This window comes from Panthera uncia (genome assembly GCF_023721935.1).
Source record: "Panthera uncia isolate 11264 chromosome C1 unlocalized genomic scaffold, Puncia_PCG_1.0 HiC_scaffold_3, whole genome shotgun sequence".
Classification (NCBI taxonomy): Eukaryota; Metazoa; Chordata; class Mammalia; order Carnivora; family Felidae; genus Panthera; species Panthera uncia.
Window position 1 is genome coordinate 62953753 of NW_026057584.1, and position 17912 is coordinate 62971664.

Genomic DNA, 17912 nt, shown 5'->3' on the forward strand with positions numbered 1-17912 from the left:
ATGCTGCTTCTTACTAGGGACAGTCAATAACAGTAGATTGTTTCCAGGAGGGAATGCAGGTCCTGAAGTGCCATATTGTCAGATTTTTCAAGAAAACACAGTTCAGATTTTTATACCAAATATTCTGGTTTTCAAATGTTGGCAACTAATTTAAATTGGGGTGGGGGGAGACCACTGTGAAGGCCAAACTAAACATAGGTATAGTGGGATGGGGCCAGTGGCTGCCATTTTGTGACCTCTGCTTGGAAGCCTCCAGTCTCCCCCTGCCCGTGGTTCTGCTGGAGGATGGAACAGGAGTGTCAGGCTGGGGCCACAGAGCACTAACTCCCTGTACAACTCTAATTAATCTTCTTTTCACCTGGTTTCATTAACATATGAATACAGTAGGGAATCAGAGCAACCACAGTCAGTGGGATGGATGCACTTTTACAGAAAGACAGCACATAAAATAAATGCTCTGCATGAGTGGGGATCTTGATGAAATGGTAGAGCTGCAGTGTGATCAACGAGACCACAGCACAAAGCAGCCGAAAGCTCAGCTTGTAGCCATTTTCCCCTCGGCAGCTCCTAAGGAACATCTCTGAGTTGATTGCAAAGCCCAAGCCAAAGAGCACCCCAAGGTTTCTCATGAGTCCGGCAAAAGGTGTGGTGTCAATGTGGATCCAGTCCGGGTTGGCACACCACTTCTTGGCTATGGGCACAGACCACAGCAGGTCAATGTCAAGCAGTCTGAGAAGCAGGTAAAAGCCCAGTGCAAACAGAAAGAGGAAGAGGTTGGTCTTCAGGTATGTGCTCAGACTGGCTGTTTGGATGCCTGGAGTATGCTCAAAGGCCTCTGCCACAAGCATGCCTGAGGATCAGAAAAAGACACTGAAGATGACCATGAGCCCTCAAGCCCCTCAGGAATCATCCCTCTCTGCATTAAAGAATTTACCACTGTCTTCATGATGAAAGTCTTTAGACGTCTAGGTTCTATCCATTTTCCAAAGCCCCTTTCTTAAATAAAAACACACACTTGCCCACATGGTCTTTTCAACCATCCCTGTTAGCCCAGGTGGATCACTCAGGAATCTGTGGCACTGGGAGACAAATACTACATAGGCAGAGCACTGATTTGGGTACTTGCAATTAATATTTCAATTGCCATAGCCAATTAACTACAGAGCCTTTAAAAGGTACGTGGGGGAAACTCAGTCATGGGGAGTGCCGCTTCAGGAATACAAAGCAGCTGCTAAATGAAGTCCATGGTCATGTAATAATCACTTCAGGTGTATCAAAGACAGTGGCATAGTGTGCAGGCTGGAGGGCCATTATGAAGTCCCCCGAACCAAGACACGAGCAGGCTGTCTGAGGTGAAGGCTTGGGAGTTAGACGTGGCCCTGGCCACACTTCAGAGAAGCCCCATCTCCCTGCAGGTTATGTGCTAATGCCATCGATTGAGACTGTGCCATTGTGTACATGAAGGATTTGAGAGGTGTGTTGAACTGCTTACGCTCCCAGGGTAGCATTTAGTATCAGTGGCTTGACAGAATTACCTGAGACTGGGATACTACCTACCAGGGAGAATCTAACAACATAAAACAAATGACACTAAAGCTTTCCAAGGATACAACTAAAGGTAAGTGATCATATTTACCACCAATTACTCCAAGAATAGCTTGATGAGGAAAATGTGTTGCTATGAATACTCTGGAGATGCAGACACTGATTTGAATCAACCAAAAAAGACTCCAAAGAAATGACCAGGTCAGTCTACGATGGAAGAATAGATATAAGCGTAAAAAGTAGAGAAATTGTATCACTCATAAAATTAAGGGGGTGACACCAGATGATCTTTCTCAGAGGACTCTTCTAACTGTGATATAACATTATGATTCTAGAGACTTTTCTCTCCCCAAAATGTTTCCATGTGCTTCGTAAGATTTGAAAAGTTTTAACAGAGGTTCCTAAAATTTAGCAATGCATTAAACTTGACCAGTGCGATATCCTGAGATTTTAATAAATGCTCTAAAAGGAAGATAATTTGATACCCGGATAATTATTTTAAAGGAGTATGGTAAATTCAAGTTTGGGGGGAATTATTAATATCCAGGAAGACCTAGAAAGGATCCTATACATTTTTACTCTCTGTGGTATGTGCTTCACCTTTATCCTCTCAACATGTTTTTCTCTGAAGAAAATTCACTGGAGAGTCCACTGCCACTCTGATGAAAATCATACAAGCATTTCATCAGGGGCAAATTTTCATTTGGTTCAATTTCACAGACTCTCAAGAGTCCTGATTCCTTGTTTTTTCACATATAGAAAATAAGAGACAAGGGAATTGACCTAAACATTATATACTTTAGCTTAGAAGTAGCAATGTGCAATAAAGCTTACAAAAATATTGAAGTCCAAGCTCATCATTTTAATAAAGAATTAGCAATATTCAGTTATAGGAATCCTTGGGGTTTTGCTCCCAAATGTTTGTTCCGGATAATTGGACCAGACTGGTTATGGAAAAAACTAAATAGAAAGAAATGAGACTTTCCAAGAGGAGGTAAGCAGGAGTTATCCATAGGGAAGAAGAATAAACAGAAATTTGGTAATATTACGGTAAAGAATAGGCACTCAATAAATATTGATGGACAAAGGAAATGTTACAGTTATAAAAATCTAAAGAGAATCATAGAATTTTTTTTGAAAGAAAGGTTTTTTAAGGTTTGGAAATTTGAGGAAGAAATGAACTACAGAGAAAAGGTGAGGCTTGTTAAGATTCCTATTTTGAAAACTTGTCCATGGATAGAAAATGTTAATTTCTTTTCATTACAATGCTTTACTGTTGTTGTTTGCAGTTGGATAATAAACACCTTAAGGCATACAAGTTGCAGTCTCACTAAAATAAACTTTGAAAATACCCAAATCTCTTTGGTGGTTTGTTTCTTTTATTGTCCAATACTACTTTAAAAGTGGAATGTGCAATAGATCTTGGAATTTTTTAATTTTATTTTTTTCATTTTTAAATGTTTATTTAATTTAAGAGAAACAGAGACAGCATGAGTGGAGGAGAGGCAGAGAGAGAGAGAGAGTGAGAGAGAGAGAGAGAGAGAGAGAGAGAGAATCCCAAGCAGGCTCCACACTGTCAGCACAGAGCCCGATGTGGGCTCGAACTCATGAAGCCATGAGTTCATGACCTGAGCTGAAATCAAGAGTCAGATGTTCAACCGACTGAGCCACCCAGGCACCCTGGAAATTTTTTATTTTAGAAGAACTTTAACATGATGGTATATGTTATAGTATTCTTAAGCAATTAACTGAAAAATCTTATCTCAGTAGCCTAATAATTTATGATTCAAGTGATGCCCAGGATTGTTTTAATGATAGTTAAAAGTATTTCAGGAGAGAAGAGAAGGAAACATCCCAATTCCTATTAGAATTATGAATAATCTTAAAGTTGTAGGCCTTTCTAAACATTATGATTCTATTAACATTAAATCTACTAACATTCAAATTTAAGTTTGCCTTTAGAATGTTTTTAATTAAACAGGTTGAATAGTCTTTTAAGCTAGAATATGTTATTGATGTCAAAAATGTTGGCTATTCAAAGAAGAAAACGTAATTTTTCTGAACTGATACATTCAAAGGTAATGATGATTCTCAAAACTTCTTGTTAATCTTAAAGCAAGGGAATGTGCATGCAAAAATACTTCCTTATATAATTTTAGACGGCTTATTTACGAGCTACTAAAGTGATAATGTATTATGGAAACCCAAAGGCACTTCCAGCAAGCCATTAGTCAATTAAACATTTCCAACCAATGTGGCAATAGCTCTGAGCCAAAGAGTAGATTACCTTAAAGCAAAATATTAACTTTCTATTCATTTTGCTATTTTGGCTATGATAGATAGGATAAGCACATTTCAACAACTAAAAATATGCCAAAGGAAATGTTTTAAAAAGTCTTTCTGTATTCAAGACTTTCTGTATTCACATTCCAGTGGTACAGACACTGGAGCAAAGCTGACCTGTGCAGAGTGGTAGACGACTTATCCATCCGACTGACAGTGTGGCTCAGGGCAGCTGTTACCATGACATACCAGACACATGATGAGCCCATTGCATGGCCAGATGGACTTCCTGCAACAACAAAGTGCTGATCCATTTGAAAGGTGGTTAATAGCGTATCAGTATTAGAAGTAGACCACAGAATAGCATATTAGCCATGAAAGTTACAAACAACTCAGGAAAAAAAAAAAAAACCCACAGGCTATATGTAATGTTTAAGAATAGGTAGAAATAAAAGAAGTTGAGTCAAATTGAGCCTCAAAACACTATTTCAAGAAATTTTTTTTTCAGATTTTTCAAGTTCATCAAATTCTAGAAATCAAAATGTTCAAGGCTAATTAAGAACTTGAGCTGTTACACCCAAATCTGCCACATCCCTGCTTATTTTTCATGGCTAGTTGTTTTTAATTGTTGAGAAAATTAAAGTACTTGTGTTGGATCTGGAATCCATTTATTTTCTTTGGGCTGAAAACATCTGAAGGGTATCATTACTATGTTCTGGTTTACCAACTGACTTACAATTAACTGCTATAAACTAGCAGATACCTCAGTGCCTATCTTGTGTCTGGCCACTGCAAAAGGTGTCTTTGTCATCAAATGGACCAGGGAAGCTGTAAAGGGCATCAGTCCTGACACACGAAGCCTGGCAGCCTTTTTGCTCCCAGAATGTCTTTCCCATGCTGCTTGATTTTTTAAAAGATCACTTTGATGTTCACCATGAGTTTTTATCAAGTGGAGATTTATTCAGATTAAACACGCCTCTTTGAAAACCACTACATTAAAAAAGACAATCTATTTCTTATAGATCTAGTTCTTTCAAAGCTATATCTTATACCGAATTTTTCAGAGCCTTTTACACGCTTACATGAGCTGTAAATCTTTAGGGAGTGAATATAGAATGCACTATTCCTTTTTTTTTTTTTCCAGAAAATGTTTTGTGAGATAGAACACACACTGGGAAATTCTGGGATAAACCAAAGTAGCATTTCAATCGTCTCAAATGTTATCCATCCATCCGTCCGTCTGTCCATCCATCCATCTGTCCATCCAACGTTGGTTTCACAAAGAAAAAATATACATCATTTCTGTCCTGATGGAATGCATAGCCTATTGGAGGAGCCAAATTAATTACAGTACAGTGTGATAAATAATATAACAGATGGATGTGTACTTTTATGGGAGCAAGAAAGAAGATATTCAGAGAACTCATTAGGAACTTACACATTGACTATATTCAGCATGAGTTTCAGGATGTCAGATGGAAAGAATTTTATGCTATGTAACGAACTGTGGTAAGGTATGTCACACATTCTTATAAATTAAAACAACATGTAATTTTACCTTAATATATATTTTAAAAACCTTTTCAAAACTTAAACTCAATTTTCATAGTAAATATTTTACACTCATACAGAATCTTACTTATAAAAGGAAGTGGCCCAAGAAGTCTATTTATATTCTATATATACAAGAGAAAAAAAGAAATTTGAAAGAAAAAAGTCTATGATTAGAAATAATCTCTACTGGCAGTAGTAAAACCAGGAAGTCCTTACCTCATTCATGAGATTCTCAAAAGATCCATAATAACTTTGAAAGTTGCTCAGCAACAGACAAGTCAACATTTCTAGAATTTTAATATAGTTCTTTGGCAATTTCTTCTAGCTAACTTTTTTGTTTGTTTTAGAACCAAACCATTACATTCTTCCCAGAAATAAATGCCAAATATAAAATCATTTAGAAAGTAGTCTCCCAACTTACCCTTTTACAAATAACAAAATGATTGTTCACAAAGCTTTCCTTTTCATTAGCAATTGTTATGCTTATGGACTTTTAGTATCCTTACTCATGACATTTTCTTTAATACCTATATAATATCATATAGTTATTAGATAATAATCATACATAATGACTCTCTGTTGGAATATCTTTAGTAACTCGAGGCTGCTATAATTGCTTACCTGGACCTGTTTCACATGTAGTGGGGAACTGTTCGAGGCATGAACTTGAATGATTTGGGTAAATCTGAGTTTCTTGGACCCACCAGTAAGGCCGATGACCGAACAATATCCTGTATTTAAAGAAATACAAATATGCATACATATTTAAACACACAACTATTGCTTAACCAGAGATTAGTTATTCTCTCCTATAAAAATTACTCAAGCAGAGGGTTGATGGGGAAAGTTCATGATTAAGAGACTGGGTTCTGGTCTGTCTCTTATTACAGAGGATGACAGTCATTTGGAGCTTTGGCATCCTAGTTTCCAGTAAAAACGGGGACTTTTTTCCTTGTAAGAAAACTGTGGGTGCTTTGGATTCTTAGACTGGGTGGTCCCTGGAATTATCAATCTGTTCATTATGGTGCTGTTCATTTAACTAACCTCTTGTTTAATCACAACATATGTGTTACAGGGTTTGGAATTTACTTTTAAGTCAGATCAAGTATACGTTTCTATGCTTTTTGTAAGTTCTATTTATGAATAGGTGTTTCAAGTCAATTGGCATGTTTGAAAGATTTTCTAAGTAGAAACTACACACATCTGAAATGTGATCATTAAGCCAAAGCTACAAATTTAAGAATAAGATTTACAAAAAATGAAAGAAAACAGAAGGCTTACCATTTAAAAATAAGATTGAACCAATCCCCAATGACTGCTACCCATATCATCTTGGTTCCAACTGTCTGATTAAGTTGAAACCAAAGTGGAAAATAAATAGAAAAGATATTCCGGGGATCACCAACATTGGACATAAAATTTAGAAAATTGTAGTAAGCTCGGTAGTCCTTCTGCAAATGCTGAATAACGAGCACTCCATTCCTATGAAGGAAATCCATCTTGAAAGAGAGGCAATTCTAAACATAGAGCAATCGGAGCTGAAGTGCTCTGAGTCCCACCGTTTTTATACACTACCCATGTGGCGTATCTGGCCATTACTGTAACATGTGATGCTGGCCATCTGTGAGAGGGTACATCAGTCCTCCTCTGCTGAAAAGCTCATGTGTTGATGATCTTAATTGGTGCCAAAGAGGTGAAGTACATGCTGATCTGTGGCAAGTCGAGGGGAAATTTGGGTGGAGACACAATGAATTTCTTATGCAATCTCCCTTTTGTGTACACAGTTGGATCATGTTTGCTTGAAATTTTTTGCACAGTTCATTTCCTTCAAGGGCAGACACATTGGCAATTTCTATGCTTGGCTAGAAGACTACGCAAATAATTACTGCATGTCAAATAGCCCTTAGAGCCATGCATTTTAATATAAAATAGACTGTGGCTCTTTGACTATTTTATTGGGTCTTAGAGAAAAACGTATGGGTAAATATCTGGGCATGAAAAATTTATATGTTATGACAGGTTATTTTCTGATTGCAGACTTTTAACTAAAAATATTTTGATATTTCTCTTTTAGCAGAGAGAATGATATGGTATATAAGGAATAGAGAAGGAAATACATGAAATACATGAAATCTGCAAGGAAACGTATTGGCTTTTGACTATAAGGCAAGAAAGCAGACACAGAGGTCACCTGGGTAATAGAACTGTGTTAAGAATGAGTCATATTTTTATGGACAAGGGAATACAATTGAGTCAGGGAATCACTCCTGCAACAGAAAGATAAAAATCAACTTTAAAGGGCTTTTGACCAATCAGGAAAATGGTTTATTGAAAACAAAAGTGTTCAGCAGAAATATGAGGGAAGCACTCAAACACCCAAACAAACATGTAGATTGGGAATACACAGAAGGGCAGACAGCTCAGAAAGACCCAGAGGTTGAAGCGTTCCAGGGTCCCCAGAAAGCAATGAAGCGCCACCACTCGGCGGCGGAGGGTGAAAGTAAGTCACGTGTTTCTTCTTTTACCATTCAGATCCTTGTCTTCTCTCATCTCAGCCTCCTCACTAGGAACCATCTTCAAAGGATATCTCTTGGGGTCCTTGGATTTCTCTTGGGAGTCCTGCCCCATCATTCAACAGCGCCATTGTCATGGGGATCCAGCCTCCCTAGGTGCTCCCCCCACCCCCACCTCCCGCCCCTAGCCTCTGTTGCTGCCCTTGGAGGAAATGCTTTGCCTGCCCGTTAAAATCTTTCTGGATATTTTTGGAAAATGCCCTACCTTTGTCCTACCCCAGGCAAATTAACTTTCTGGTGATGGGACACAAGCACTGGTATTTCAAAAATACTTTCCAAATGATTCCAATGTACAGAGGGGGTTGAGAATCATTATTATAAAGAAATTTATATATTATCTATTCTCCTTTCAGCCTTAAGCACCCCCCCCCCCGCCCCTTCAAAAGTCAACCTGAAAGAAGCTTTAATGACATTTAGTATATAAGTCATTGTATGTAACTGGATTTTTCTGTCAAATTCAATGTTTACATCGACTGATGTATCTTCCCAAGACTTCAGAGATTCTGTCTAGAATTAAAGAAAACCCTACTCTAATGAGAAATTATAAAGCTGGTGACAGTTTGCATACAAACTCGGCATTGTGGCCCAGAAGAGGTGAGGCAGTGGTGACGACTGAAGTGGCACTCCTACAGCAGGGCATGCTGATGGCGGCCTCCCTCACTGAGCTTTCTGTGATGAGCATCTGGAAGGAGGTTAAAATACAGCCTGGTATCTGTGGACAAGATCACTGGTTTGACTGGTGGTGAGTGGCAGCAGGTCGTTTTTCAGGAAGTGACTTTAAATGGTTACCAGGAAGTGGGTATCAATCTCTATCCACAGTGAGAAACTTAACTGATCTCCTTTATCATTCTTATCATTTCAGTAGGAGGAGAACTAGGAAGTCAGCCAACAGTGGCTCTCCCCACACTTTGCTCTTCCTCCAGGTGGCCCAGAATTACACCCTTGGTTCTCCAACTAGTGTGCTAAACTGATCTGAGCGATGTATGTGTTGGGATAAAATCAAATGTGTTGAAAACTTGGTTGTGCTTTAGAACACATTGGAGCATTGCATTTATGCTCTTCCAATTATTTACCTTTAAACATACACTATCTTATCTTCCAAATTAACTTCATAGCTGTCCAGTAATCCTTGGTTAGTAATGGGGAAATGTGCAAGCAACCAGGCTGAGGTCATTTCTTCAGTGTGGGAGCCCTGCGTAGAGACTAGATTTTATTTCCAGACCAGTGTTTCTTCTTAGTCTCGGCTGTGTCCAGGTTGTTCAAAGCCAACATTGGTGAGATTTTAAATGGCAACAAAACAAATAAAAACTTATGCTAGGACCAACTTGTTTCAAATGTTTTCAACCACCCAGACCTCCAATTGACCTGTGTCATCATTCTAACTATGAAGCTTTTCTGTGTAGTCCTGAGAGAAAATTGGTTGACACCCAAGAACATCTGGCCAGCTGCCAGAGTACTAGAAGTTCATAGATACAATCATCACTTTGAACTTGTCTTGGATGGCTTATCCTATCATTTGACAGCAGGGACACTGTTGTTATGGGAATTCAGTGTTATGGGAATTCACTTCCCAGTGTCTGACATCTTCTCTGGGGGAAGTATCAAGATGGGCACCTCAGAGCTTGAAGCTGACTCTGACTCCTATCCTTTACTGATAGCCTTGCAACCCAACAGACATTTTCTTCTCTGGAGACAGACAAGTATAGAAATAAATTAAAGCCACTCAAATGAGAAAAAACAGAGGCTATTTATTCTGAGTTTGCTATAGCAAACTACCCATCACCTGCATTTGACAAAGATTCGGAAGTAGGCAGGGAATAGAAAAGCTTTGCTGTAGTGGAAACAAGGGAAGACCTCAGATGTGCTCTGATTAGAGGTTGTTGGCACAGGAAAGCTGGAGATGAGTGAACTAGAAGCAGCACATTTTATGTGATTGGTTGGGGGAGCATATTCAGCTTTCTCTGGTTGGTCCTGAGTAGGAAGCTGGGGAAAAAAATGGGGAAGCTGACAGTCATTGACCAAATCCTGACCATTCTGGGCAGATTGCTTCAGAGGTTTTGGGTCAGAATTCTGTTGTCATGTTTGGCTTGGCCATTGTCCATTTGTATATTCAGTCTCTCACAAAACAAATTGAATAAGTATATGTAGTAGTGGATGTAGCATCCCACCAAGAAATAAGGAAATCCCTTGTCTATCCTATAATTCTATAATTCTTATTACCCATTGAGTCAAAAAGAGAGCATAGACTTGCTTACCAAAGATAAATGAATTTATTCAAGTATGCACTACTCTGTGTGAGGCATTAGCCTTGACTAATCAGAGTCTATGCTTCTGGCTTTTTTGTTTTGCATATTCAGGTTCTATGATTTCCATAATATCTTTAATGAGCCATGAGGAAGGACATTAGTTCTCTTTATTCTTTTTCTGAGAAGTGTTTAAGCTACATATTTCATCATATTCATTTTCTTTGGAAATGTCTTGTCCCTAAACCTAGGTGTGGATGATATCAAATACATTTTGTCTTACAATTAAAAATTCAGCTTCATGCTCATTCAATTCCTCAGAGTCTGTGGACTGCGATGAATTTAGCTGCACATTAGTTTTTCATCTTAGGTATTTAATTTGGAAAGACTGGCTGTCTCCTGAGGACTATCTGGTTCTATAGGCTATGGTATAACTAACTGAAGTAAAAGCACCTTGATTTCTTTTGCCTTTTAACAGGATCTGCTAACTCTTTTTATTCCCCATTGTTCATCATTTTTAGTCTTTTCATATCTCAGCTTATATGTACTTCCTTAGAGATGCCACCTGTGACCAGCATCCTTGCCATTCCTTTGACAAAATTTTCTCTCAAACATTCTTTTCTTTTAGGGAATGATATTAGTCAGACTGGATGGTTTAAACAATGGAAATTTATTTTCTCACAATTCTTGAAAGTACAAGTCCAGGGTGTTGGCAAGAATAGCTTCTTCTGAAGTCTCTATCCTTGGCTTGTAGATGGCCATCTTCTTTCTGTATCTTCACATGGTCATCCTTCTGTAGGGATGTTCACTAGTCATACGTGGTTAGGTGCCACCCTAATATTAACTTAGTTACCTCTGTAATTTTTGTAAAATGTTTATTCATTTTTTGAGAGAGAGAGAGAGAGAGAGAGAGAGACAGAGACAGAGCGCAAGCCAGGGAGGGGCAGAGAAAGAAGGAGACACAGAACCTGAAGCAGGCTCCAGGCTCTGAGCTGTCATCACAGAGCCCTATGTGGGACTCCCAACTCACAAACTGAGAGATCCTGACCTGAGCCGCAGTTGGACGCTTAAGCAACTGAGCCACCCAGGTGCCCCTTAGTTACTTCTTTAAAGACCCTATCTCCAAATAGGCACATTCTGAGATATTAGGGGCTGGGACTTCAACATATGAATTTTAGGGGATGAAATTTAGCCCATAACAGGGATTTAATCACAATTTGTAACTGTTTATTCTATTTGAGCTTCTGTGTTTAATCTCTCTTTCTTGCTCCATAGTGCAAGCACCATCAAATAAGGGATCACATCCGCTTTGTGTGTGAGCCATTAGCATAGACCCCAGCCAGCACAAGCCCAGGCAGGGGCAGATCTCTCATGAAACTTGCACGGACTCATGAAATGGCAGGTTATTTCTGGGAGCTGCTGGGAGTTGTACAGCATACTAATAATTTTCTATTCTTTTTTATTAAAGAGAGGCCCCAATATTAGAAGAGATTTTCTTCTCACAAACCCTAGACCTGCTCCTGGTACTTTTGTAATTATTCAATAAATTTCTTTTGAATGAATGAATGAATGAATGAATTGTTGAACAAAACTTGATGTGAGCTCTAACTTATTTGAAGAGGCGTTTAAAAAGTTTGTTATCCCAGCAGAACGGATCAACGAAACCAGAAGCTGGTTCTTTGAAAGAATTAACAAAATTGATACACCACTAGCCAGTTTGATCAAGAAGAAAAAGGAAAGGACCCAAATAAATAAAATCAAGAATGAAAAAGGAGAGATCACAATCAACACAGAAGAAATAAAAACAATAATAAGAGAATATTATGAGCAACTACATGCCAATAAAATGGGCAATCTGGAGGAAATGGACAAATTTCTAGAAACATATGCACTACCAAAACTGAAACAGGAAGAAATAGAAAATTTGAACAGACCCATAACCAGTAAAGAAATAGAATTAGTAATCAAAAATCTGCCAAAAAAAAAAGAGTCCAGGGCACGATGGCTTTCCAGGGGAATTCTACCAAACATTTAAGGAAGTGTTAACACCTATTCTCTTGAAACTGTTCCAAAAAATAGAAATGGAAGGAAAACTTCCAAACTGTTTCTATGAAGCCAGGATTACCTTGATTCCAAAACTAGACAGAGACCCAACTAAAAAGGAGAACTATAGACCAATTTCCCTGATGAACATGGATGCAAAAATCCTCAACAAGATATTAGCCAACCAACTCCAATAATACATTAAAAAAATTATTCACCATGACCAAGTGGGATTTATACCTGGGATGCAGGGCTGGTTCAATATCCACAAAACAATTAACGTGGTTCATCAAGTCAATAAAATAAAGGACAAGAACCATATGATCCTCTCAATAGATGCAGAGAAAGCATTTGACAAAATACAGCATCCTTTCTTGATAAAAACCCTCAAGAAAGTAGGGATAGAAGGAGCATACCTCAAGATCATAAAAGCCATATACAAAAGACCCAATGCTAGTATCATCCTCAATGGGGAAAACCTGAAAGCTTTCCCCCTAAGGTCAGGAAAAAGACAGGGATGTCCTCTCTCGCCAATGTTATTCAACATAGTATTGGAAGTCTTAGCCTCTGCAATCAGACAACACAAAGAAATAAAAGGCATCCAAATCAGCCAGGAGGAGGTCAAACTTTCACTCTTCACAGATGACATAATACTCTATATGGAAAACCCAAAAGATTCCACCAAAAAACTGCTAGAATTGATTCATGAATTCAGCAAAGTTGCAGGATATAAAATCAATGCACAGAAATTAGTTGCATTCCTATACACCGACAATGAAACAACAGAAAGAGAATTCAAGGAATGGATCCCATTTACAGTTGCACCAAAAACCATAAAATACCTAGGAATAAATCTAACCAAAGAGGTGAAAAATCTATACACTGAAAACTACAGAAAGCTTATGAAAGAAATTGAAGAAGACACAAAAAAAATGGAGAACGATTCCATGCTCCTGGATAGGAAGAACAAATATTGTTAAAATGTTGATACTACCCAAAGCAATCTACATATCCAATGCAATCCCTATCAAAGTAACACCAGCATTCTTCACAGAGCTAAGACAAATCATCCTAAAATTTGTCTGGAACCAGAAAAGACCCCGAATAGCCAAAGCAATCTTGAAAAAGAAAACCAAAGCAGGAGGCATCACAATCCCGAACTTCAAGCTATACTGTGAAGCTGTAATCATCAAGACAGTATGGTCCTGGCACAAGAACACTCAGATCAATGGAACAGAAAAGAGAACCCAGAAATGGACCTACAAACATATGGCCAACTAATCTTTGACAAAACAGGAAAGAATACCCAGTGGAATAAAGACAGTCTCTTCAGAAAGTGATGCTGGGAAAACTGGACAGCGACATGGGGAAGAATGAATATGGACCACTTTCTTACATCATACACAAAAATAAAATGATGAAAGACCTAAATGTAAGATAGGAAGCCATTAAAATCCTTGAGGAGAAAGCAGGCAAAAACCTCTTTGATCTTGCCCGCAGCAACTTCTTACTCACATGTCTCCGGAGGCAAGGGAAACAAAAGCAAAAATGAACTACTGGGACCTCATCAAAATAAAAAGCTTCTGTACAGTGAAGGAAACAATCAGCAAAACTAAAAGGCAAATGACAGAATGGGAGAAGATATTTGCAAATGACATATCAGATAAAGGGTTAGTATCCAAAATCTATAAAGAACTTATCAAACTCAACACCCAAAAAACAAATAATCCAGTGAAGAAATGGGCAAAAGACAAGAATAGACACTTCTCCAAGGAAGACATCCAGATGGCCAACTGACACATGAAAAAATGCTCGACATCACTCATTATCGGGGAAATACAAATCAAAACCACAATGAGATACCAACTTACACCTGTCAGAATGGCTAACATTAACAACTCAGGCAACAACAGATGTTGATGAGGATGTGGAGAAAGAGGATCTCTTTTGCATTGATGGTGGGAATGCAAGCTGGTGCAGCCACTCTGGAAAACAGTTTGGAGGTTCCTCAAAAAACTAAAAATAGAACTGCCCTATGACCCAGCAATTGCACTACTAGGCATTTATCCATAGGATACAGGTGTGCTGATTGGCTCCATATATAGCCAATATATGGAAAGAGCCCAAATGTCCATTGATGGATGAATGGACAAAGAAGTGGTATATATATACAATGGAGTATTACTCAGCAATCAAAAAGAATGAAATCTTGCCATTTGCAACTACGTGGATGGAACTGGAGGGTATTATGCTAATGAAATTAGTCAGTCAGAGAAAGACAAGAATCATATGACTTCACTCATATGAGGACTTTAAGAGACAAAACAGATGAACATAAGGGAAGGGAAACAAAAATATGTAAAAACAGGGAGGAGGACAAAACAGAAGAGACTCATAAATATGGAGAACAAACTGAGGGTTACTGGAGGGGTTGTAGGAGGGAGGATGGGCTAAATGGGTAAGGGGTATTAAGGAATCTACTCCTGAAATCATTGTTTCACTATATGCTAACTAATTTGGATATAAATTTTTAAAAATAAAAAAGAAAATTAAAAAATAAAAAGTTTGTTATTCAGTTCGTCTAAACTCAAATGCATTTTCTTATGCAAAGATATTATAAAGTGACTTGGTCAAGAACACTTCCTTAGGGGCTTCTGGGTGGCTCAGTCAAACATCCAACTTCAGCTCAATTCATGATCTCACTGTTTGTGGGTTCGTGATCTGCATTGGGCTCTGTGCTGACAGCTCGGAGCCTGGAGCCTGCTTCAGATTCTGTTTCCCTCTCTCTCTGCCCCTCCCCCACTCATGTTCTATCTCTTCCCACCCCCTCTCTCTTAAACACAAAGAAACATTAACAAAAAAAATCTTTTTTAATGTTTACTTGTGTTTAAGAGAGAGACAGAGTGAGAGTGGGGGAGGGGCAGAGAGAGACAGGGAAACACAGAATCTGAAGCAGGCTCCAGGGTCCGAGCTGTTGGCCCAGAGCACAATGCAGGGCTCAAACCACAAACCGTGAGATCATGATCTAAGCTGAAGTTGGATGCTTAATCAACTGAGCCACCCAGGCATCCCCTAAAAAAAATTTTTTTTAAAAATAACACTTCTTTAAGATGGAGAAAATTATGTATATGTTTACATATATATATATATATACATGTTTAAGAAAAAAAATATATGTACACATCTGTTTACATTTAAAGATAATAGAAGAATAAGCAATTTAAAAAGTTAAGGTTATCTATAAAAGAAAGAAGGGGAGAGAGTGGAGAGAATGGGAAAGCTCGACTTCTTTCTTCAAACATTCTTTTCTTTTAGGGAATGATATTAGTCTGCTAGGACTGACATACAAAGCACCAGACTGGGTGGCTTAAACAATGGAAATTTATTTTCTCACAATTCTTGAAAGTACAAGTCTAGGGTGTTGGCAGGAATAGCTTCTTCTGCAGTCTCTATCCTTGGCTTGTAGACGGCCATCTTCTTTCTGCGTCTTCACATGGTCATCTTTCTGTAAGGACTTATTTTCTAGATTTGACTTTGAAACTATGTAAATATTTTATGTAATTATAAAACTAAATTAAATTTAATAATCAGTTAATATAAAAATTTAGAAATGAAACAAACGATAGAAATAAAAACAATGTTTACTGGGCCCATCATACTTGTGAACTATTCACTTCTAGCTCTACCGCACTTACACATATTTTATGATTTTTGTTCTTTGTGGGAAACCTCTTTCTAAGCATTTCCTGGGTCCTCCTCAGTTTGCCAACTGCCCCCACATTTGCCATGGCTTAGGGTAGGGATGTTCTCCAGTACTTATCCTATGCTGCTCATAGCAAGAGAGAAAGGTAGGAGTTGGTTCTTTTCTGATTCTAATAATCTTCAGGTAGAGTTTTTCCCTTCAATAACAGAGCCTGCCTAGGGGCATCTGGGTGGCTCAGTAAGTTAAGCATCTGACTTTGACTCAGGTCATGATCTTGTGTTCATGAGTTTGAGCTCAGAGCCTGGAGCTTGCTTTGGATTCTGTGTGTGTGGCTCTCTCTGCTCCTCCCCTGCTCTCTCTCTCTCTCTCTCTTTCTCTCAAAAATGAATTTTTTTTAAATAACAGAGACTGTCTCATACACTGAGTCATTCCAAAGTCAAGGTTGTTAGGATTAAGGTCTGTGCCAAATGATGGGACAAAGCCATGTCTCAGCTATGATCCAAAAAAGGGTAGATCTACCTCTACCCTTCTCCTTTTGAAGTTGTCTTTCTCAAAGTGTCGTCTGTGGACCACCTGCTTCCTGCCATCTGCATATAGATTCCCAGGCCCACTCCAGATTGTGGAATCAGACTCTTTAGAATTAAAGTCCAAAAATGTGCATTTTAGTAAGCTTCCTGTGTGGTTCTTATGCACATCAAGTTGTAGGAACTCCATCTTTTTTTTTTCTTTTTCCTTTTCTTTTTCTTTTTTTTTTTTTTTTTTCTTTTTTAGAGAGAGAGACATCATGACTGAGGAGAGGGGTCCGGGAGGCGGGTGGGGAGAGGAAAAGAACCTTAAGCAGGATAATCTTAAACAGGCTCCATGCTCAGCATGGAACCCGACCCTGAGCTCTATCCCATGACCGTGGGATCATGACCTGAGCTGAAATCAAGAGTTGGACACGAGTGTCCTGAGCCACCCAGGTTCCCCATAGAAACTCCATCTTAATTCATCTCTGAATGAATGATGAATGATGATACAAGGTGTCATACCCCTTCTGTGTGTCCTGTGTATAGTTAACATTTCTTTTTTTTTTTAATGTTTTTTAATTATTTGAAAGAGAGAAAGAGAGAGAGAGAGAATGAGCGGGCAAGGGGCAGAGAGAGAAGGAGACACAGAATCCAAAGCAGGCTCCAGGCTCTGAGCTATCAGAACGCACAGAGCCTGACACAGGGCTCGAACTCATGATCTGTGAGATCATGACCTGAGCAGAAGTTGGATGCTTAACTGATTGAGCCACCCAGGTGCCCCTGTAGTTGAACATTTCTTATACTGCTTTCTCAACTTCTACCATAAGGCATTTTTTCTCAACGCCCTTATTTGGGGTCTATATTATTCCACTCTCTTCCCTATGGATGCAGATTTGGTATGTTTTTTCCCCTTCTTTTGGAATCTTCATCTCATTCTCTTTTGTTGTTGTTGTTGCTTTTATTAGGGCCCATGGTAAACACTCAAAAATATTAGCTATAATTAATATTAGTTATTCTTTTTTAAAAATCTTTTCTTTAAGTTTATTTCTTTATTTTGAGAGAGAGAGGGATTGAGAATCCCAAGCAGGTTTTTCCCGATCAGTGCAGAGCCTGATGCGGGGCTCCATCTTGTGAATTGAGAGTTCATGACCCAAGCCAAGATCAAGAGTTAGATACTTAACCAATTGAGCCACTCAGGCACCCCTAACATTAGTTATTCTTATTTTTCCAAGAAGGTTGTAAAAGTGGAGTTGACCTCCAATTATGATATTTTTGATCAGAGTAGAAGTAGGACAAAGGGATAAAATTTCAGTCTTATACACAAATATTCTGTTACTTCTCATTTGTACTCTGGCATCTCTGCCTCTTCCTCCCACCCTCCCTTTTCTCTCTCCTTCCTTTCTCTCCCTTTCTCTCTATCCCTCTTTCTCACGCTAAATCTATGCACCCTCTTTCTCAT

At 38.6% G+C, this 17912-nt stretch overlaps 1 protein-coding gene across 2 annotated transcripts; it reads right to left on the minus strand.

Moving 5' to 3' along the window:
• Positions 1–338: 338 nt before the first annotated feature.
• G6PC2 (glucose-6-phosphatase catalytic subunit 2) lies at positions 339–6881 on the minus strand. Of its 2 annotated transcripts, XM_049616076.1 has the most exons (5): positions 6664–6881; positions 6004–6113; positions 4006–4117; positions 1637–1752; positions 339–850 (listed from the first exon to the last, which is right to left on the minus strand). In XM_049616076.1, exons 1-5 carry the CDS (start codon positions 6879–6881, stop codon positions 339–341), a joined length of 1068 nt encoding a protein of 355 aa, XP_049472033.1. The 2 variants fall into 2 exon arrangements, with proteins under 2 accessions (XP_049472033.1, XP_049472034.1); XM_049616077.1 differs by lacking the exon at positions 1637–1752 and having other exon boundaries at positions 826–850.
• Between the last annotated feature and the right edge of the window lie 11031 nt (positions 6882–17912).

Coding starts and splice junctions, on each gene's coding strand:
- G6PC2 (XM_049616076.1), bottom strand. CDS start 6,881: ATGGATTTCCTTCATAGGAATGGAGTGCTCGTTATTCAGCATTTGCAG. Junction 1,753..4,005: donor TCGTCTACCACTCTGCACAG/GTCAGCTTTGCT, acceptor CTTCCATCGTAG/ACTGACCTGGTCATTTCTTT. Junction 851..1,636: donor TATTCTTGGAGTAATTGGTG/GTAAATATGATC, acceptor TCTGATCCTCAG/GCATGCTTGTGGCAGAGGCC.